Source organism: Cololabis saira, chromosome 5 (assembly GCF_033807715.1).
Source record: "Cololabis saira isolate AMF1-May2022 chromosome 5, fColSai1.1, whole genome shotgun sequence".
Classification (NCBI taxonomy): domain Eukaryota; kingdom Metazoa; phylum Chordata; class Actinopteri; order Beloniformes; family Belonidae; genus Cololabis; species Cololabis saira.
In genome coordinates, this window is record NC_084591.1 from 40,779,692 (window position 1) to 40,796,078 (window position 16,387).

Here is a 16,387-nt window from a genome sequence, read left to right on the forward strand (position 1 = left end):
TTACCTGCTGTCGGCGATTATTAGACAGATTGCAGGTGGAAAATGATGCATCATCCTTTCAGCTGATGTGAATCCATCTGAGTCGGATAGGACAGGGGTTAAGTTACGGCTTTTTCAAAGTTGAGACTGAAATGCAGCCGTGCTCCTTTTGTCTGGCCCTATACATTATGAAGGAGGTGCAGCCGGCCAGCAGCCGGGCGGCCAGCAGCGGCTCATCGCTGTCTGCGCCCCGCGCGTCTCCTCCGGCTGCTCAGGTTACCCTGGAATAACCCAACTCTTAAACCTCAATTATGCGTCTGCGTTAAATCGACGGCGTGGCCTGTGGCGTAGGTTACGCGGCGACGCGCAACGTACGCCGTAGGCTCTGCGTTGGTGTAACGCGGAACCATAAATCACCCTTCAGACATGTTTCATTTTAAAAACACAAAACTGTCAAATCATCCAAAGTTTTCATATTTAAACTTCCACGTTAACATTTTTTTTTAATCTTGTTACCTTTCCCAATTTAAATTATATTTATTTGTCATCAGATTTAAAGCTACACCGATGCAAACTGATGACCATATTTTTTTCTTTTAACTAAAATCAACGCCATAATTACAATGGCTAAAACAGAAAATAAAAATAATTAAAAAAAAAATTGTATTTTATTGGTGACGCCAGTGGCGTCAATTCAGTGGAAGCTAAGGTATGGCAAGGTTACGAGTCACAGAACTTAACTAGAATATCAATCAACACGTCCACAAATACTCATCACAGAAGTCTGCTATGTAGCTTATCTGTGTGGTCAAGAAAATTGGAACTTTTTCAAATGCAGAGCCGCTCACTGCAAAAACTAAAAAAAAGGAATATTTGTCTTATTTCTAGTTAAAATGTCTAATTTTTAGTCAAAAAATCTCATTACACTTAAAACAAGAGTCATCACCAGAAAAATAACTTGTTATTTTACCATGTTCACCTGTTTCAAGTAAATTTTCACTTAAAATAAGTAGAAAAATCTGCCAGTGGAACAAGATTTATCTTCTCATTACAAGCAAAAAAATCTTGTTCCACTGGCAGATTTTTCCACTTATTGTAAGTGAAAATCTACTTGAAACAGGTGAAAATGGTCAAATAAGTTATTTTTCTGGTGATGACTCTTGTTTTAAATGTAATGATATTTTTTTGACAAAAAATTAGACATTTTAACTAGAAATAAGACAAATATTCTTGTTAAGATTTTCAGTTTTTGCAGTGTATAATAACTAGTGAAATCGATCATGTTGTTCTGATTTGCATTTGTAGTTATTCTATGTGTATTAAGTAATAGAATAATAGCTGTGGCGGCTGCCATACCTTGCCATACCCAATTGACGCCCCTGGGTGACGGTTCAGACAAATTAAACTGGTCTTGCAACTGGAAACCAATCTGCGCAGAAGAAGTCCTGGCCCCAAACCGATGAATATTTCAGTAGATCACTATACTCTCTCGGAGTCTGTCTGAGCATCATGACAACCAACATTCAGGTGGCAGTTTACCAACCAGCACGATCCCTATGAAAGCCAAGAATAGATGTATTCAAAGTGAAGAAAAAAGGTAAAATTTGTTTTCAAGTAGTAGACACTGTATGTTCTGTTGAAAAATAAAGTAAATTTGTTAGCTCGTGAAAAAAATGAAATCTCAAGTAATTCAGGTAAAAATTATATTACTATCAGTCTTGTTTAGTCATGTTTATGTGTCACTATGAGGTGTTTCAGTGAGTCAGCACAGGCCTTTTTAAAATTAGGTAACTCAGGAGTCATCTTTAATTCTAGCAGTTACAACTGTAATTTTCCTGCATGAATTAACCCCTTTGGAAAAAAAACGAATGATACATTTTTGTTTCATACACCAAGTTGTCTTGTTTTGTTTTATTGTATAAAACTTTTTTCTTTAATTATGTGGGTGGTGCAGAGGTCTCTGAAATGCATGTAACAGATATGATCCCACTTTAGAAGGTTAAAAAAAACGAATTGAGGTTTCATATTTTATTGCTTTGAGCATTTTATTTCCTGCAGAAGTGGAAGGTTTAAAAACCTTCAGCAATATAATCCACAGATGTGTTCACACCAAAATTAACACTATTAACCAAATGTTATCTATAATAGAGCCACTTCCTCTGAACACTCATGATCATAGCATTAGTCTAGGAGACACTGCCACCTGGTGGATATGAGAAGAACACGCTTTAACGATCTGTTATGTTTGTAAATCCATCACAGCATGACGAGTCCAAAATCAGTTTACAATCAAACTAAACAGAATTTTTAATCAATAAGTGTCAGACGCATATATGGTAGTGGTGAAAAATAAAAAACAAAAACGTGTACTTCTTGTTTTTTTTTTTTTTTTTTTCAAATTTATTTATTTGTTCAAGTTACAAGGGAAGCACATTTATTGATTTTTTTGCCTTTAAAAATTACGGATATCTTTATCTGTATCCTGCACGTAGGGCTTAAAAGATAAAAATTAAAACATATAAATCATAGGCATCAAATGTGTGTTGTGTAAATTAAAAAAAACAAAAAACACACAAAATGACAAATCCAGATGACAAAGAGGCTGGACAGTGGTTTGTTTTTGCTGCGTTTGAAAACTGACTGTGACATCATGTTATCCTAAGAATAACATTTGGTAAAAATCAGGAGCATTTCAATTAGACTGTTGACCAAAACAATTACACAGCATGTTAGAAAAAAAAGAAGGTGTAAATCCCCTAAAGTTTGATATTCAAAATAAAGATATTATTCATCTTGCCTTAATAATAAGCCAAGATAAGAATCAGTTTTTCTTCAAACAAGAAGAAATGGGCCCTTTTGATGGTTATATGCTTCAGTTTTTGCTTTCTCTTACAGCTTACTGTTCTGCAATCCAAAGGCTGTATGTAACAAACACTACCAGTTTTAATCCTACACAAAAAAACGAACCAGTATACCATCACGAGATTTACCAAATAACTGTCCCAGCTCTGGAATCCTACCGTTTTGACTCAAACCAGTGTATAAACCTTATTGTGAGTAAACCAGGACAAAAAACTTTTTAAGCATCCACTGAAGGAGAAGAACCTGAATTGAAGTGGCTTTAGAGTTTAACATTACTGAACAACGTTGTGAATTAACCTTCAAAATTCAACCTATATTTCTTATCCACAAATCAAACCTGAGGAGAACTTGTACTCTTTTGTGGGATACATGAAACTAACAGGTCTGTAACATTTTGGTCCCATCATTTTGAAAAAAAAACTATCAACAGCATGAAATGGCAACTGTGACCCTGCTGAAAGACCCGGGAGTGAGGGGGTAAGGTTGAGAAAAAAGTATGCTCTGGTTGGACGACGGTGATGTTTTCTGAAGGACACACTTACATATGACAGTGGTGCAGACAAGCAGGGAGGCGACTTGTCTTTAGATGACTCCACTGAACAGTCACCCTACAGACAAAAATGTCAAATTCTCCTCAACTTTACAGGAAAAGTAGTTTTTAAACTTGTGTATTATATAAGTATTAAACGATACATTATGATAGGATACACCACCCGCAAAGAAATTAACTATCCCTACGCAAGTCAGACACCTATTATAATTCAGCAAAAGCAATAGGCAAAGATAAATTCAACAAGAATCCCCTCTGAACCCAGCCCCGACACACAAAGCCATCTGTTTCATGCCCACAGCGATACAGCTCCACAAAGGCCTACACAAACTTTACTTCTGTGTCATGCCACGATACACAAAGATACTCAGAGAATGCCAAACGCTTTCCTAAAACGGAGAGGAAGAGGAGGACTTGGATGCTGAAGAAAAAAGAGGGATCAGGGTTATGAACCTCTCTCCTGTTCTCTGCTGAGCATCAGGGGCCAGTACAACACAGGTTATCAATGGATTACATCCATGCGTCCACACACATATACACGCTGTGGCGTCCGCGTGACTCGTCACGGCTGATGTGATCTGATAACGTGCCACATGTCTGCAGGTTTGTGCCAAAAGGCAGTCCCGCTGGAAGCCGTCTGCAGTCTGTGCACAGAACACACGAGTGCATCGCGGCTTTCTCCTCTTCAACTCTTAAAAAAAAAAAAAAAAGATCATTCTGATGGCGTCTCCTCCAGTGCGAAAAAAATGAACCGGGAACATGTTGAGGGTGAAAAGAAGGGAGGTGGTTTTTCGCTCTTCACACCCCTCAGAAAACATGGATTGTCATCCGGCACTGTCTGACAGCTGATAATGAAGTAAAATGCTGATTTAAGAAAACAACTAAGAAAAATGGAGAGATGGGGCCTGTGGTGAAGATTCACTGATGGCTGTCCTCCTGTGCTGGTCGCTCATGGTTCAGTCCTGTCAAGCCGTCTGACAAACCTCAGGCAAGGATACAAAAGATCAGCCAACATAATGAAGCCCCCCGTTTTGATCTAGACAAGCTCTTGGGATGAAGAGGAGGGGGAAGGGCAGGTGGTGATGACTTCCCAAAACATGGGTATATTTTTCATACTGCAAATCCTCATGTAGCGATAAAAATCCTTATGTTGCTGTAAAAAAATTGTCTGTTTAAATATGAATATAGTACTAAGTTTCTGCTCTTTAGGAAATGACAGTCTGTTGTGATTTGAAGGCGGCTCCGCTTTCACTACAACTCCATGTCCTGAGCCTCGTCCTCGGAAAAGTCTGACATGGAGCTCTCGGAGGAGGAGTCCCCCCTGCGCTCCTCCTGCTCCTTTAGAGCCTCCTCTGTGGCATACTTCTGTATGTACTCTGAAAGACAGACACAAGAAAGGAGAAAGATTTAGGTTATGTCCGTAGCAGATAAGTTGAGTCGCAGTTTACTGTATTTGAAAAACAATCACAGCTTAAACTATAAATACTCAGGTGTAAAGCTTTAAAACTGCTTTGCAACTGTATCCTTGAATAGTGAGTGAAAGTATCTAAAGTTGATCATGAAGATGATCCTAAAGATGTCTACATGCTCAATGGGAGGAAAAAAAGAAAAATAGTTTCTTCACTGATTTAATGAAAAGGGTTAACGCAGCGTCCTGTAAAGCTGCAGATCTACTTAAGTGTGGTACCTTTGATCTTGTGTTTATAGTCCTCTGGCCGGTGCAGGTACATGGCGGCGGCATCCCCGTTCAGAGGATCGATGGGGTTGGGGTAGGCAAGCAGCTGAGGGAGGAACGACTCAAAGATGTTGGTGAGGTCTGGGGAATGTGGACAGAAAGATTAGTCAGTATAGAAATCAAAGCATGAACGTGTGCAGGTGCAACATTGGCCAGCAGGGGTCTCTCTTCCCCTGACACATTTAAAACTGTTTCAAACACACAAACTTTGTCAAACAATAGCTCTCAATTTTGTGAATTTAAAGTAGTTTTATCCAGTAATGTGCATATTTGTTCATTCGAAACACACACACACACACACACACATACATATATATATATATATATATATATATATATATATCGTATTTTCTGGACTATAAGCCGCACCTGTATATAAGCCGCATCCGCTCTATTTAAAAAAAAAGATATGCAAGCCGCAGATATTTATGTTGTTAGATTAGATATTTACTACATGTACAGAAGGATTTTGAACTGTAAATGATGTACATGTTTGTACCTAAATAGATCCTTTCCTAACACTGTCTTTTAACACGGCAGCAACTTTGCTGATAAAAACGAGACAGAACCAAGAGAAAATAACCAGTATTTATTTATTTATCTGTTTAAAATCTTTAGAAGTAGGTAAAATCTACCTACTTCTAAAGAAGAAGTAGCGTATTCTTCTTTGCATTTATTTTGTCTTAGTTTTGATTCTAATCCCGGTTAGAGCGCCCCGAGCGGTGGAAGAAAAATCCACAGAATAGCCGCACCTTTGTATAAGCCGCATGGTTGAAAACCTATGAAAAAAGTAGCGGCTTATAGTCCAGAAAATACGGTATATATATATATATATATACATAACCTACATGTTTTCAAATTGGTCTAAGTTTTGATACCTAAAATATATTGATTTAAATATGTGCTAATTTTACTTGGATTACAAGAGGCTGGACATGTTTAAAATGGCTTGGGAGAATTTTACATGATCTATTTAGGTTTATTATAAAACGGTACCGAAATTACAGAAGTCTGGTCTGGTCCAGTCTGGTCCGAACGGTCCAAACCCAGAGACTGCTGTTACATCTGTATTAATATGTTTTCATTTTGTAATGTAAAACTTTTGCTACGCCTCACATCCACTCTATCACAGCTAATTTGACCCTCAAACACAGAGTTTCTGTTTCGCTGCAGACATTGTTCCCTTTTGTAAAGACAACTTCTGCAGTTTAAAAATAATTGAACAAAGCCACATTTGGAAATGATGACAGAGCTGTAAATATTCACTTCATGAATTGCTCTTCTGGATCAGACCTCTCCTTCCCTGATTCACAAAGCCTGTATCATGTGGCAATCACCGGGGGTAAGACACAATCACACCTTAATGACTATGTAAACAATGCAGAGATGGAACAGGAAGAACTTGACTACAGCAAAAGTCTGTCAGTTTTTTGTACTTCATGAGAACCGCATCCTGCCAGATAAAGAAGAATATGATCACACTGGTTGATAATCAGCCTGTATTACATATTGAGGTATATTGTCATTGAGATTACATCTTTATGACAGAAGATCCTCCTTAATTCAACAAGACAATGTCGAACCATGTTATACAGCTATTGAAGCAGCAGAGCACCACAGTAACAGACCAGGTGCTAAACTGGCCTACCTGCAGTCCAGACCCATCACCAACTGATAACATTTGGAGCATAAATCCTGAACAGTTTAATCTGTTGAAAGGTTGTTTGAAGTATTTTCAAATCACTACGACGTTTAAACAATTTCCAAACAGTTTCATTGTGTCATTAGCATTTTTGATGTACACTACCAGTCAATCGTTTGGACACACGTTCCCATTCATATGAATGTGTCCAAACGTTTGACTGGTAGTGTACAGAGGTTGCATAGAATCAGAGGTGAATTATTGTCAGTAACTTTATTTATGTGAAAACTATTCTTTAAGTTCTAAAAGTTGAATAAAAAAATAAAATAAAAATAGAAAACACCTGTTGACTCCACGAGGCTATAAAAAATACCAAGAGTGCACTTTAGTATTTCTGGGCAGACAAGTACTATTTTAAATGCCTTTGAGACACTGAAGATTTCACAACTGTTTTGGAACATTTCTATTAATATATCATCTTGGGAAGTCCTCTTTTGGTCAGAGAGACAAAAACAAGATTCTTCATTAAAATAATTATTTTTCTTTGAGGTAAACGCATTTACTAATGCTAATAATAAACTAGTATTTCTACGTGATTTTTACACTAGCTATTTAAATTCATAAAAACACTCAACACCACGGTCTTATTTTAATGAAACGCTTACAAGATAATCCTACTGGGTTAGTAAGAGTATAGTCCCATTTGTTCAAATACTCTTTCTCGCCACTTATCACACAGTCTCTGTGTAGTTTTCACTTCATCAATATCACACTAAATAACCAAAATACACTCATCCATCAATCTTTTTTTTCCCCCAATGATAAATTTAGAAGACAAAATTGTGGTTCTGATGCATTTTTCAGGAGCAAAGAACTTTCAACCATTTTTTTCCCCCCACATTGATGAAGTCATGAGTGGTGAACGTTACTGCATGCGTATCACCAAGTCCTGAAAGTACAGCGAGACAAGTAGTTTGTAGCTGTCTTAAATTAAAAACACTTGCATAAATATTGTGTTCACCACACAGTTAAAATAAATACATTTTTAAAAATCTGTTTCAGGACCTTCTCATCTGGCAACGCTGAATGCATGACCTCAATACAAGCAGCAACACCATAGTTTAATCCGATTAAACCTAGAAGCTCTGTGTGAAGCTGCACTGAAGAAGTACAGTGTAAGCTGCTCACTTTGTCTGAGTTTTATTGGCTATTACTGCAAGTCAGTTCAACCAAGTGACTAGTGACAGTTTGCATGACTTTCCCATCCCGGCTGTGCCTGTAACCTACCATACAGAGCTGTCCATGTCTGGTTAATGACGTCTAAACACACAGTTCCTGACCTGAGAAAAAACAACACAATACAGTCAATACATTATGCAAATTAGCAACTCAACTTTTAAGGGAAAAGTAAGACATGGATCAAGTAGAATGATGGTTTCCCATTCTGCTAAAAATGTCCTTTGAAAATATAATATTTACGCATAGAAATGTGTGTGTGTTTATATGTATACAAATATTTTTTTTTACTTTTTCAACCCTGTATTTCTATTCCGTTGTATGCTGCTGTGATACTGGAATTTCGACAGGATCAGTAAAGTAAATATTTATCTTTAATCAGTGTTCCCAGCTGGAAGATTGTTGTGACAATATCACATTTTTATCACAGTGATTAGTTAAAAATGAGCTATAAAAATACATCCAAAACAACCAAATGGCATCTAAAGCTTTCCTACTTACGCTTCATCAATGTTAGGATGAAAGATTTTATTCATGAATCCTGAAAAGAAAAAAGAAAAAAAATCTGATTTTTTTTACACAACTCTTACTTTATAAACACTTACACATGAACCTACAAACAGAAGAATTTCAAGGGTTCAGAGTCCAAATAATTATACCTATTGATGGTGATTTGAAAGGGTATTTATCTGGTAGATCCACCCGAACCTTCCACACACCTTCTTCATATGGTGCTAAAAAAAACATATTGCAAACATGATCAATAATGCATGGATTAAATGATGTACATGTGAACATTATCTTAAATGAGACATACTTCTAAGACATGTCAAGGAAAATAATATCCAATATGTTAAATGAAACGTTAAAATTTAACAAGAAAACAATGCTGAGAGCATATACAGCACATGAAGAAATCAAAGGATTAATGCCAAAGCCTCTTACTTCCAGGTGGTCCGTGAAACTTGACCACAAACTCGTTGAGCCCACTTAAGATAGTGACCTCATGCTTGCTCTCAATGCTGACGACTTGTTAAGGAAAAGATACGTCAGAGCAACAGCTAGTGAACAACAACAGAGGTATAAAACTTAAGCCTAATCAAATCCATTTGAAGAAAATCCCTATTTTTCTCTTTTCACTGAGCTTGTACGGGCAGAGGTCAAACATGGGATCAATAACATCCGTCATGACAATGAGATCAATAGTGCAGTGGCCACAGTCAGAAAATACTACCAACTGACAAACAAGTCTTACAAACAGAACAACCTCATGGCATGATTTTACTGACTAGAGATTACGTTTTCGACCACACCAGATACAAACAAAAATGCAAAAACACAATCGTGAAATGTTTTAGTCAAAAAAGTGCCCTGGTTAGTTAACAGTATGTGATGACATTAAGAGACATGAGACTGATTCAGCTGATTGAAAGCAATACAGAAAGATGCAGTATTTAATATCAACGACACAGAGTCAGACACAGTCTGACAGTTTTGGGAAAAACCCATTTCATTATCCTGTCATAAATCCTTTTATCCAATTTGAATAATCTAAACAAGGTAACATTCAGATTTAATTTGTTATCTGAGCAAAAATAACACAAACCAGGTGGAGTAAATAACTGTGAGAAAGCAAAATTACTACAGGCATCCACAAGGGAAGATGATTTAAAGTCACTCAATGGAAAAATGTTGGCCGAAAACTGAAGCAAAGGCTCCTGTAAACAAAACATAAAACTAGTTTTACAACCTATGCTTTTACTGAAACATTCTTTTCCCCCCCAATTGGTTTCATAATTTGCTCTTCTGGGTCACAACATGTCCTCGCCTGATTTGACAAGCTTTTATCATGTGACCATCACCAGAAAATAATAACATTCGATGCATCTTAACAACAGCATTCGCACAAACGTAAAGATGTAGAAACAGACATAGAAAACTATGGCCTTTTTTTTTATTTTTTTTTTTCAATAAGATCCGAGATCCATTTTTTATCTTTCATGGTCAGAATGATCTATGGGAAGAAAGATGACTGGGATCCAGCTAAAACTGTGAAAGCTTTAAGTGGTATGGTAAACAGGCAGCAAACCCATCCCCGCTGCTCAGACTATACCGCATTCATATTCTGACATAAGAGAAAAAAAAAATGCTTCCATTAGTTTTTATGTCTATCAACCATTCACACCTAATTTAAACGCTGAAAATTTAAAATGCTACTAAATGGGAAAATGTTTAGGTGGAATTACTGGAAAAATCTTGTTGAAAAAAAAACTAAAACGTTATCGGCATTCTTGGCGGATCTTAGAAGACATTAATCAAAGAACCTTGAGGTCGTTTTGTTGCATAACCCAAAGATTTGTCATGCTGACTGGGACATCCATGGGTATATAAATAAAATCCATAGGTTACCGCCACACTAATCCATATTAATCCCAAAATGCTGTTTCAAAACAAACTGCATCCACAATATTGTTTCAATGCTGTGTCGGAAAAAATGTCCATCCACATGTAACCGTGTATTATACAGACATCAATGCTCACAGAACTGAAAAAAAAAAGCCGAAAATTCAGATGAAAATACCCCTTTCTGTTTGTTCCTTTGGTGATTATTCTAAAAATATCTCACATCTTTACTCCTACACATGTAGGCAGTTGCAGTGTTACTAAATACAGATTTTGACTGTGTAGCAGCTGATACCAAGGACAACAAAGTCAGCAGCGCTTGTTGCTCCGTCTTTACGTTTGTGTGAATGCTGTTGTTAAGATGCATCGAATGTTATTATTTTCTGGTGATGGTCACATGATAAAAGCTTGTCAAATCAGGGGAGGACATGTTGTGACCCAGAAGAGCAAATTATGAAACCAATCACGGCCACTGCATCATCAGTTCCAAATATTTACGCATTTACCCATCCGCCTTACACTGCCACAGCTGTGTTTGCAAAATGATACTGTACAAGGCATGCAGTACAACAAAATGTTAATTTTCAAGGATCACAATTGCTAGAATAGTGTGAATCCTAGGCATGACCGTAATAGAAGTTTCACTGTTTTAAATAAAAATGTACTTTTGTGAACCTATCCCTAAAACGGCAGCAGGGATATCAGGGTAAATACATCTTGAAATAAAAGTAAATTTGGCAGCATTATCGAATTGTGCCTTCAGTTTTTTGTTGGAATTTTCAACTTGAACCGCTCAAGATGTTGGAATTCCAGAAACTCCGAAAATCCTCAACTACGCTGACTTCACAAACCTGAAGCACCTACTCACGTTACAAAGTAAACACACCTAATTTTACATTTAACAGTTCCATCTAATTGTATTCACACAGCAGCAGCAGCAACAGCTGGTCCAACATTAGGAAAGGTTCATTATTTAGCAGTGTCCAAGTTAATTTCCAACTTTGCAATTGGAACGCCATCAATACCGGTGTGCTGCCATTCCTCTCCGGGGTAAATAAGAAACAGCATTAATGTCTAATCACAATATGCTAAAACTGCAATCAAAATTCGACCTTGTCAGTTTCTTAGATTACGGTACATTGTGTTTATTTTTCAACAATGATCTAGCTTTCTAAATCCCGTTTGAAGTAGTTAAGTATCCAATTATTTTATTTGCATACATTTATCCTAAGAAGTCTCAGTGCAATGACGCAGGTGTTGCATAAGGTCAGCCTTTCATATGATCTTAAATAGTTCAATAACTAAAGTACTGTTGGAAACTGGTGAAAACAGCACATTAATGAATCCAAGCAAGATTTTTTTCCCCTTTCAGAACAGGATTTTAAACTACTATCAATTACAAAAATGGATAATGATAATAATAATTTAAATTAAAAAAAAAACTAGGCTTCTTTTTATTGGACCTTGTATATTATTTTAAATACGTTTTTTTTTTTTACTATAATCACACTACACCGCTTTCATGCAGAGGTTAAAAACAGGATTCATATCCAACTGGGGCTGAATGGTATATATTATTTGTAAACAAGCATTTCTTATGCGAGTATACAATACCATCTGGTCCACCTATGACGTCATGCTGATCTGTACATTTCTCCTAACCTTCATCAACACCCTCTCCTGCTTCTCCTTTAGTATTAAACAGCAGCAAGGTGCGCTGCAGACTTGCTTACCACTTATTTTCAATGCTGTAGTCAACTTGAAATCTTTGTCAGCATATTGTTTTCCAAACTAATAACAAACCTTAAACAAAGCAATGTGGTAATCAAACCTTGGGTAAATTCCACTGAGTGTATGGTCAAAACAGCCCAGGAAACAAGAGTTTCAACAACAGTCTGGCTGCATAAATGCAAGCATGAACCAATACCTGGTATAATTCTGGTATTAACGTCCATACTGAGTGATGACCACATGGAGGCAGCCTTAAGTACAAGTACTAACTCAATTCAAACAACATTTGTTGACATTCTTTGAGCAATGTACATAACTGCCTGCACTTGTGCAGCTGGATGGACACGCTCACATCATCCCATTTAAATTGTGAAACAACTAGCAAAAGTAATAAAGAAAAACACACTGCCCTATCTTTTAATTTATTTTCCTTTTCAGAAAAGTATGTGTGGTTTAGTGCATTTCTGCCTCACACAGGAGGGAGGGGGGGGGGGGGGGGTTTGCAAGCGGAAGCCCTGAACAATCACAACCCATCACTCAATATAAATGAGGAGGATCTTAATGCCTAGTGTGAACCAATGTACTTAACGCCCTGCGACACCTAGACATCTTAGCGAGCGTATACCGACGTATGAAAAATTTGCTGAATGTGCTCGCACACGTCAAATAAGTTATGGTTAGGTTTTGCATAAGATAAGAGCACAGTGAAGCATGCTGGCATAAGTTGTAGTATGGAAAGGTTATAGAAAGAATCTTGACATATGAGTGAATAGCATGAGGGTGAGGGTGATGATGGATACTCCTTGAGTCCTCGTCCATGCTTAGACCCACGGCCAAGAAACTATTTGGCAGCATTCTTCAATGTTTTGGGCATGATGGTGGTGTTGATGTCGATACCACAATGTTTCAACGGCAGCATTTTTATAGGCTACAAGTGACCATCGGCGATACGCTGCCACCAACTATGGGTAATTAAACTGTCGTTGAGCATACGGTAAGTTGTCAATGCCAGCAACATGCAATGCATTACTTGGTAAAAGTGATTTTATGTTATCAAAATATTCCATGCAAGTTACCAATGCTTCTATATACATCCAAAATTTCTTTTTTTTTAAAGCAGAAAAACAACATTGATAGTTCAGCATTTACCAGCTTTTTAGAGAAATTTTGAAATGTTGGCATAGGCAAGAAAAATAGTCATGACGTGACAGGGCCCTTAGCGGTGTTCACTTGTCAGTCCACTCAGGATGGATATCAATACCAGGTCTAAACAGGACGTAACATTCTCGGCATCATTATATATTTCAGTACAGCCACAATCTAATCACAGACTTTGTTACAGGTGCCATTTTTAAAATTTGAGGTTTCTGGTCAATTAATAGTCCTAATTAACTTTATTTCAGTGTCAGTGTCTGACTCTTCCTTTTGTCTGACATCCGAAACAACAACAAAAAACAGTTAATATGAACTACTTTATATTGGTATTTGCATATGAGTGCAAAGATAGCGGATAAGCAAACAGATGTAAATGCTGATACTGCTAGAATGGAACGAGAATGCAAAACATTTTGAGTTCTATGGTATGGTTATTATAATAGGAGATATAAATTAAAATAGGTTTATACCATATATATCGCCATTCTTATGCAAAATACTGACCCTATAATCAATAGCCAATGTTGCTATAGTTTATTCAATCTGTTAAAATATATCAATCATAGCCCTAGTCTTTCATGTTCAGTATTTGTTCTTTCAGATGAAAGACTTTACATGTGGAAATAGATTTTCTGTCTTTGTTGGTGAATACATGCAAGCACATTCATGGCAACCCTATAATCCTCCAGATGACAAATCCCTGTCTTTATGTAGTAGAAAATACTCTATAATTACAAAAAAAAACTATTGTGAAAGCCATCTTAACAAAACAAAACAAAATGACAACAAAATGTATTTCTTTCATTCTTTGTTACCATTACAAGTACTTTAAAAAATGTCAATACACCTACATAAGGTTAGCTTATAAAATGTCAAACTTTAAATTCAATGCCTCCATAGCCTCCGTAGTCTTGGATCATTTTTTTTCTTCTGTTAAAACCAACAAATCAAAATATATTGGAGTTTAACTTGCAAACTCTCAGAAACTATTAAGTGTTTTTGCTTGTCAAGTTACATGAATATTTTTCACTACTCATCCAGTCAAGTTTTAAGCCTTCATGAGCAGTCCTGTCCCTGCCGTGGACGGCTCTTCCCATCCCAGAACTCCTGTTCCCAGCCCAGAACTCCTGATCCCAGCCCAGAACTCCTGATCCCAGCCCAGAACTCCTGTTCCCAGCCCAGAACTCCTGTTCCCTGAACTCCTGTTCCCAGCCCCCATCCCTGCATGTGCCCCGACAGCGTGCTTGTTGTTCCTCGATCAGCTGTGCGCTAAGCCCCGCCCTCCGTGTTCCGGATGGTAACAGGCTGACCAATCAGAGCGCAGCATCTCGCTGCAGGACAAAAACAAAACAATTCAGCTCACGCTGTCAGGAAAACCCTCCATGCAGAAACTTCATCTGATAGAAGCAAATATGTGTTACATACTATGAAAACATTTAGGAACAACACTATCCTAGTTGGGCGAGATCAGTCCAGCATGTTGTATTTTTCATATTTAAAAAAGAGAACAATAGTGAAGGAAATTATGAAACGACAGTATGATACTCATTCGTTTTTACATTCTAAAGCAGATATAATAATTAAACTATTTGTTTTAGGGCCGTTTTATGCCCGTTATATAGATGTCAGTGGCTTATTCGTCGTTATAGTATATATTTTTGTTAATCTGTCTTCAATTAGTGTGACTGTACTGTGGAGTTGTTGTTTTTTTTCTTTTCCTTTTTGACAGTTTGTGTCTATTTCACAAAAGCATACATGCTTAAAGTATTGATGAACATTCCTTTGAGGTTGATACATTTTAAAAAAACTGTTGTTTTTTAAATGTTCAACACCAAAGATCGTCTTTAATCGACCTTAATTGTTCTCGTTAGTGTCAGGCCCTCACGGTGTCATATCACACAATTATACACTCGTCTTACCAAAGAAGTGCTTGATAAACTTGAGAATCCCTCGTTTGTAGCTCATTATGTGTTGTCAGGCTGTGTAATCGTGGCTACCAGGAGGAGCTAAAGCCTGAATTACGGTTCTGCGTTAAATCGACGCAGGGCCTACGCCGTAGAGTACGGCGTAGAGTACGCGGCGACGCGCTCCGTACGGTGTGCGTCGCCGCGTACCCTACGCCGTGGGCTCTGCGTCGATTGAACGCAGAACCATAAATCCGCCTTAAGGCTAAGCGATGCTCAGGGCTAACAGGCTCCAGCCAGCTCGCAGGGCGACAGTCTTCCCTTTAAACTTCACCGTCGGCACAAACCACGACGACCCTCGCCCTGAGCCTGCCCTGTGCGCCGAGGATGAGTGGGTGAAAGCAGCAGTGTTGATAAAAGCCTCGCTGTCGCTGCTAAAGCAGCTAACGCCCGCAGCAAAGTGTTCAACACTGACACAAACACGGCGCTGTCGGGGGAAATATGTAATTAGTCACAATCAAAACAGCTGACATTTATAAAAAAAAGACGTGGAACAAAAGTTCCAGCTTGTTTCGTGTGCTGTTAAAGGATACAGTTTCACCACGTCGGTATCCATTCGCCTCTTGCCCGGACTTGGAGACGACATTTTTGTACCTTCAGAAGTGATCTAAAAATACTGCAGCTGCTGGGAGGATACCTCAACCTTCTCAGCGTAGGAAATAACAACCTACAAGCCCTCTAGATCACTAGCAGCAGCCTTCCCACCGACATCCATGAAGAAGGTCCTGCCTGCACCATCGCACTCTGCCCTGGCCAGTTCTGCCCTGTCGTCCTGTCCTGAGACTCTGGCCAGCCTGGAGGAGGAGGGGCCCGAGCATAGAAATACACCACCAGAACGGAACACTACCGCCATTGGCCTGTTTACTAAACCTCAAACAAGATTGATGCGGTCATTGCCGCAAAGGAAGACTACATTTCTGTGTATGGTTTACTTGCAGCGTTTTTTTTTGTGAATGTCTCCCCTAGTGGAGCTCATGAATAGAGAATGTGCTTTTCTATGTGGAGTGGATCTATGATGAAATTGACTTATTGAGAGCCTTAAATAAGCATATTAGGCACAAGTTGTGTCACGTGAGTGACATGAATCATAAACATGAGTAGTAACTGAGTAAGTTGAGGTGCTTATCCCA

General features: G+C 38.0%; 1 protein-coding gene across 2 annotated transcripts; it reads right to left on the bottom strand.

Moving 5' to 3' along the window:
* Positions 1-1,947: 1,947 nt before the first annotated feature.
* LOC133444365 (ubiquitin-conjugating enzyme E2 H) lies at positions 1,948-16,062 on the bottom strand. Of its 2 annotated transcripts, XM_061722102.1 has the most exons (7): positions 15,791-16,062; positions 8,950-9,026; positions 8,664-8,738; positions 8,506-8,545; positions 8,056-8,108; positions 5,079-5,207; positions 1,949-4,767 (listed from the first exon to the last, which is right to left on the bottom strand). In XM_061722102.1, exons 1-7 carry the CDS (start codon positions 15,841-15,843, stop codon positions 4,643-4,645), a joined length of 552 nt encoding a protein of 183 aa, XP_061578086.1. In that variant the 5' UTR covers positions 15,844-16,062; the 3' UTR covers positions 1,949-4,642. The 2 variants fall into 2 exon arrangements, with proteins under 2 accessions (XP_061578087.1, XP_061578086.1); XM_061722103.1 differs by lacking the exons at positions 8,950-9,026; positions 15,791-16,062 and adding an exon at positions 15,213-15,368 and having other exon boundaries at positions 1,948-4,767.
* Positions 16,063-16,387: the final 325 nt, after the last annotated feature.

Coding starts and splice junctions, on each gene's coding strand:
- LOC133444365 (XM_061722102.1), bottom strand. CDS start 15,843: ATGTCGTCTCCAAGTCCGGGCAAGAGGCGAATGGATACCGACGTGGTG. Junction 8,739..8,949: donor GTTTCACGGACCACCTGGAA/GTAAGAGGCTTT, acceptor TGTTTTTTTTAG/CACCATATGAAGAAGGTGTG. Junction 5,208..8,055: donor GACATGGACAGCTCTGTATG/GTAGGTTACAGG, acceptor CACATTCCCCAG/ACCTCACCAACATCTTTGAG.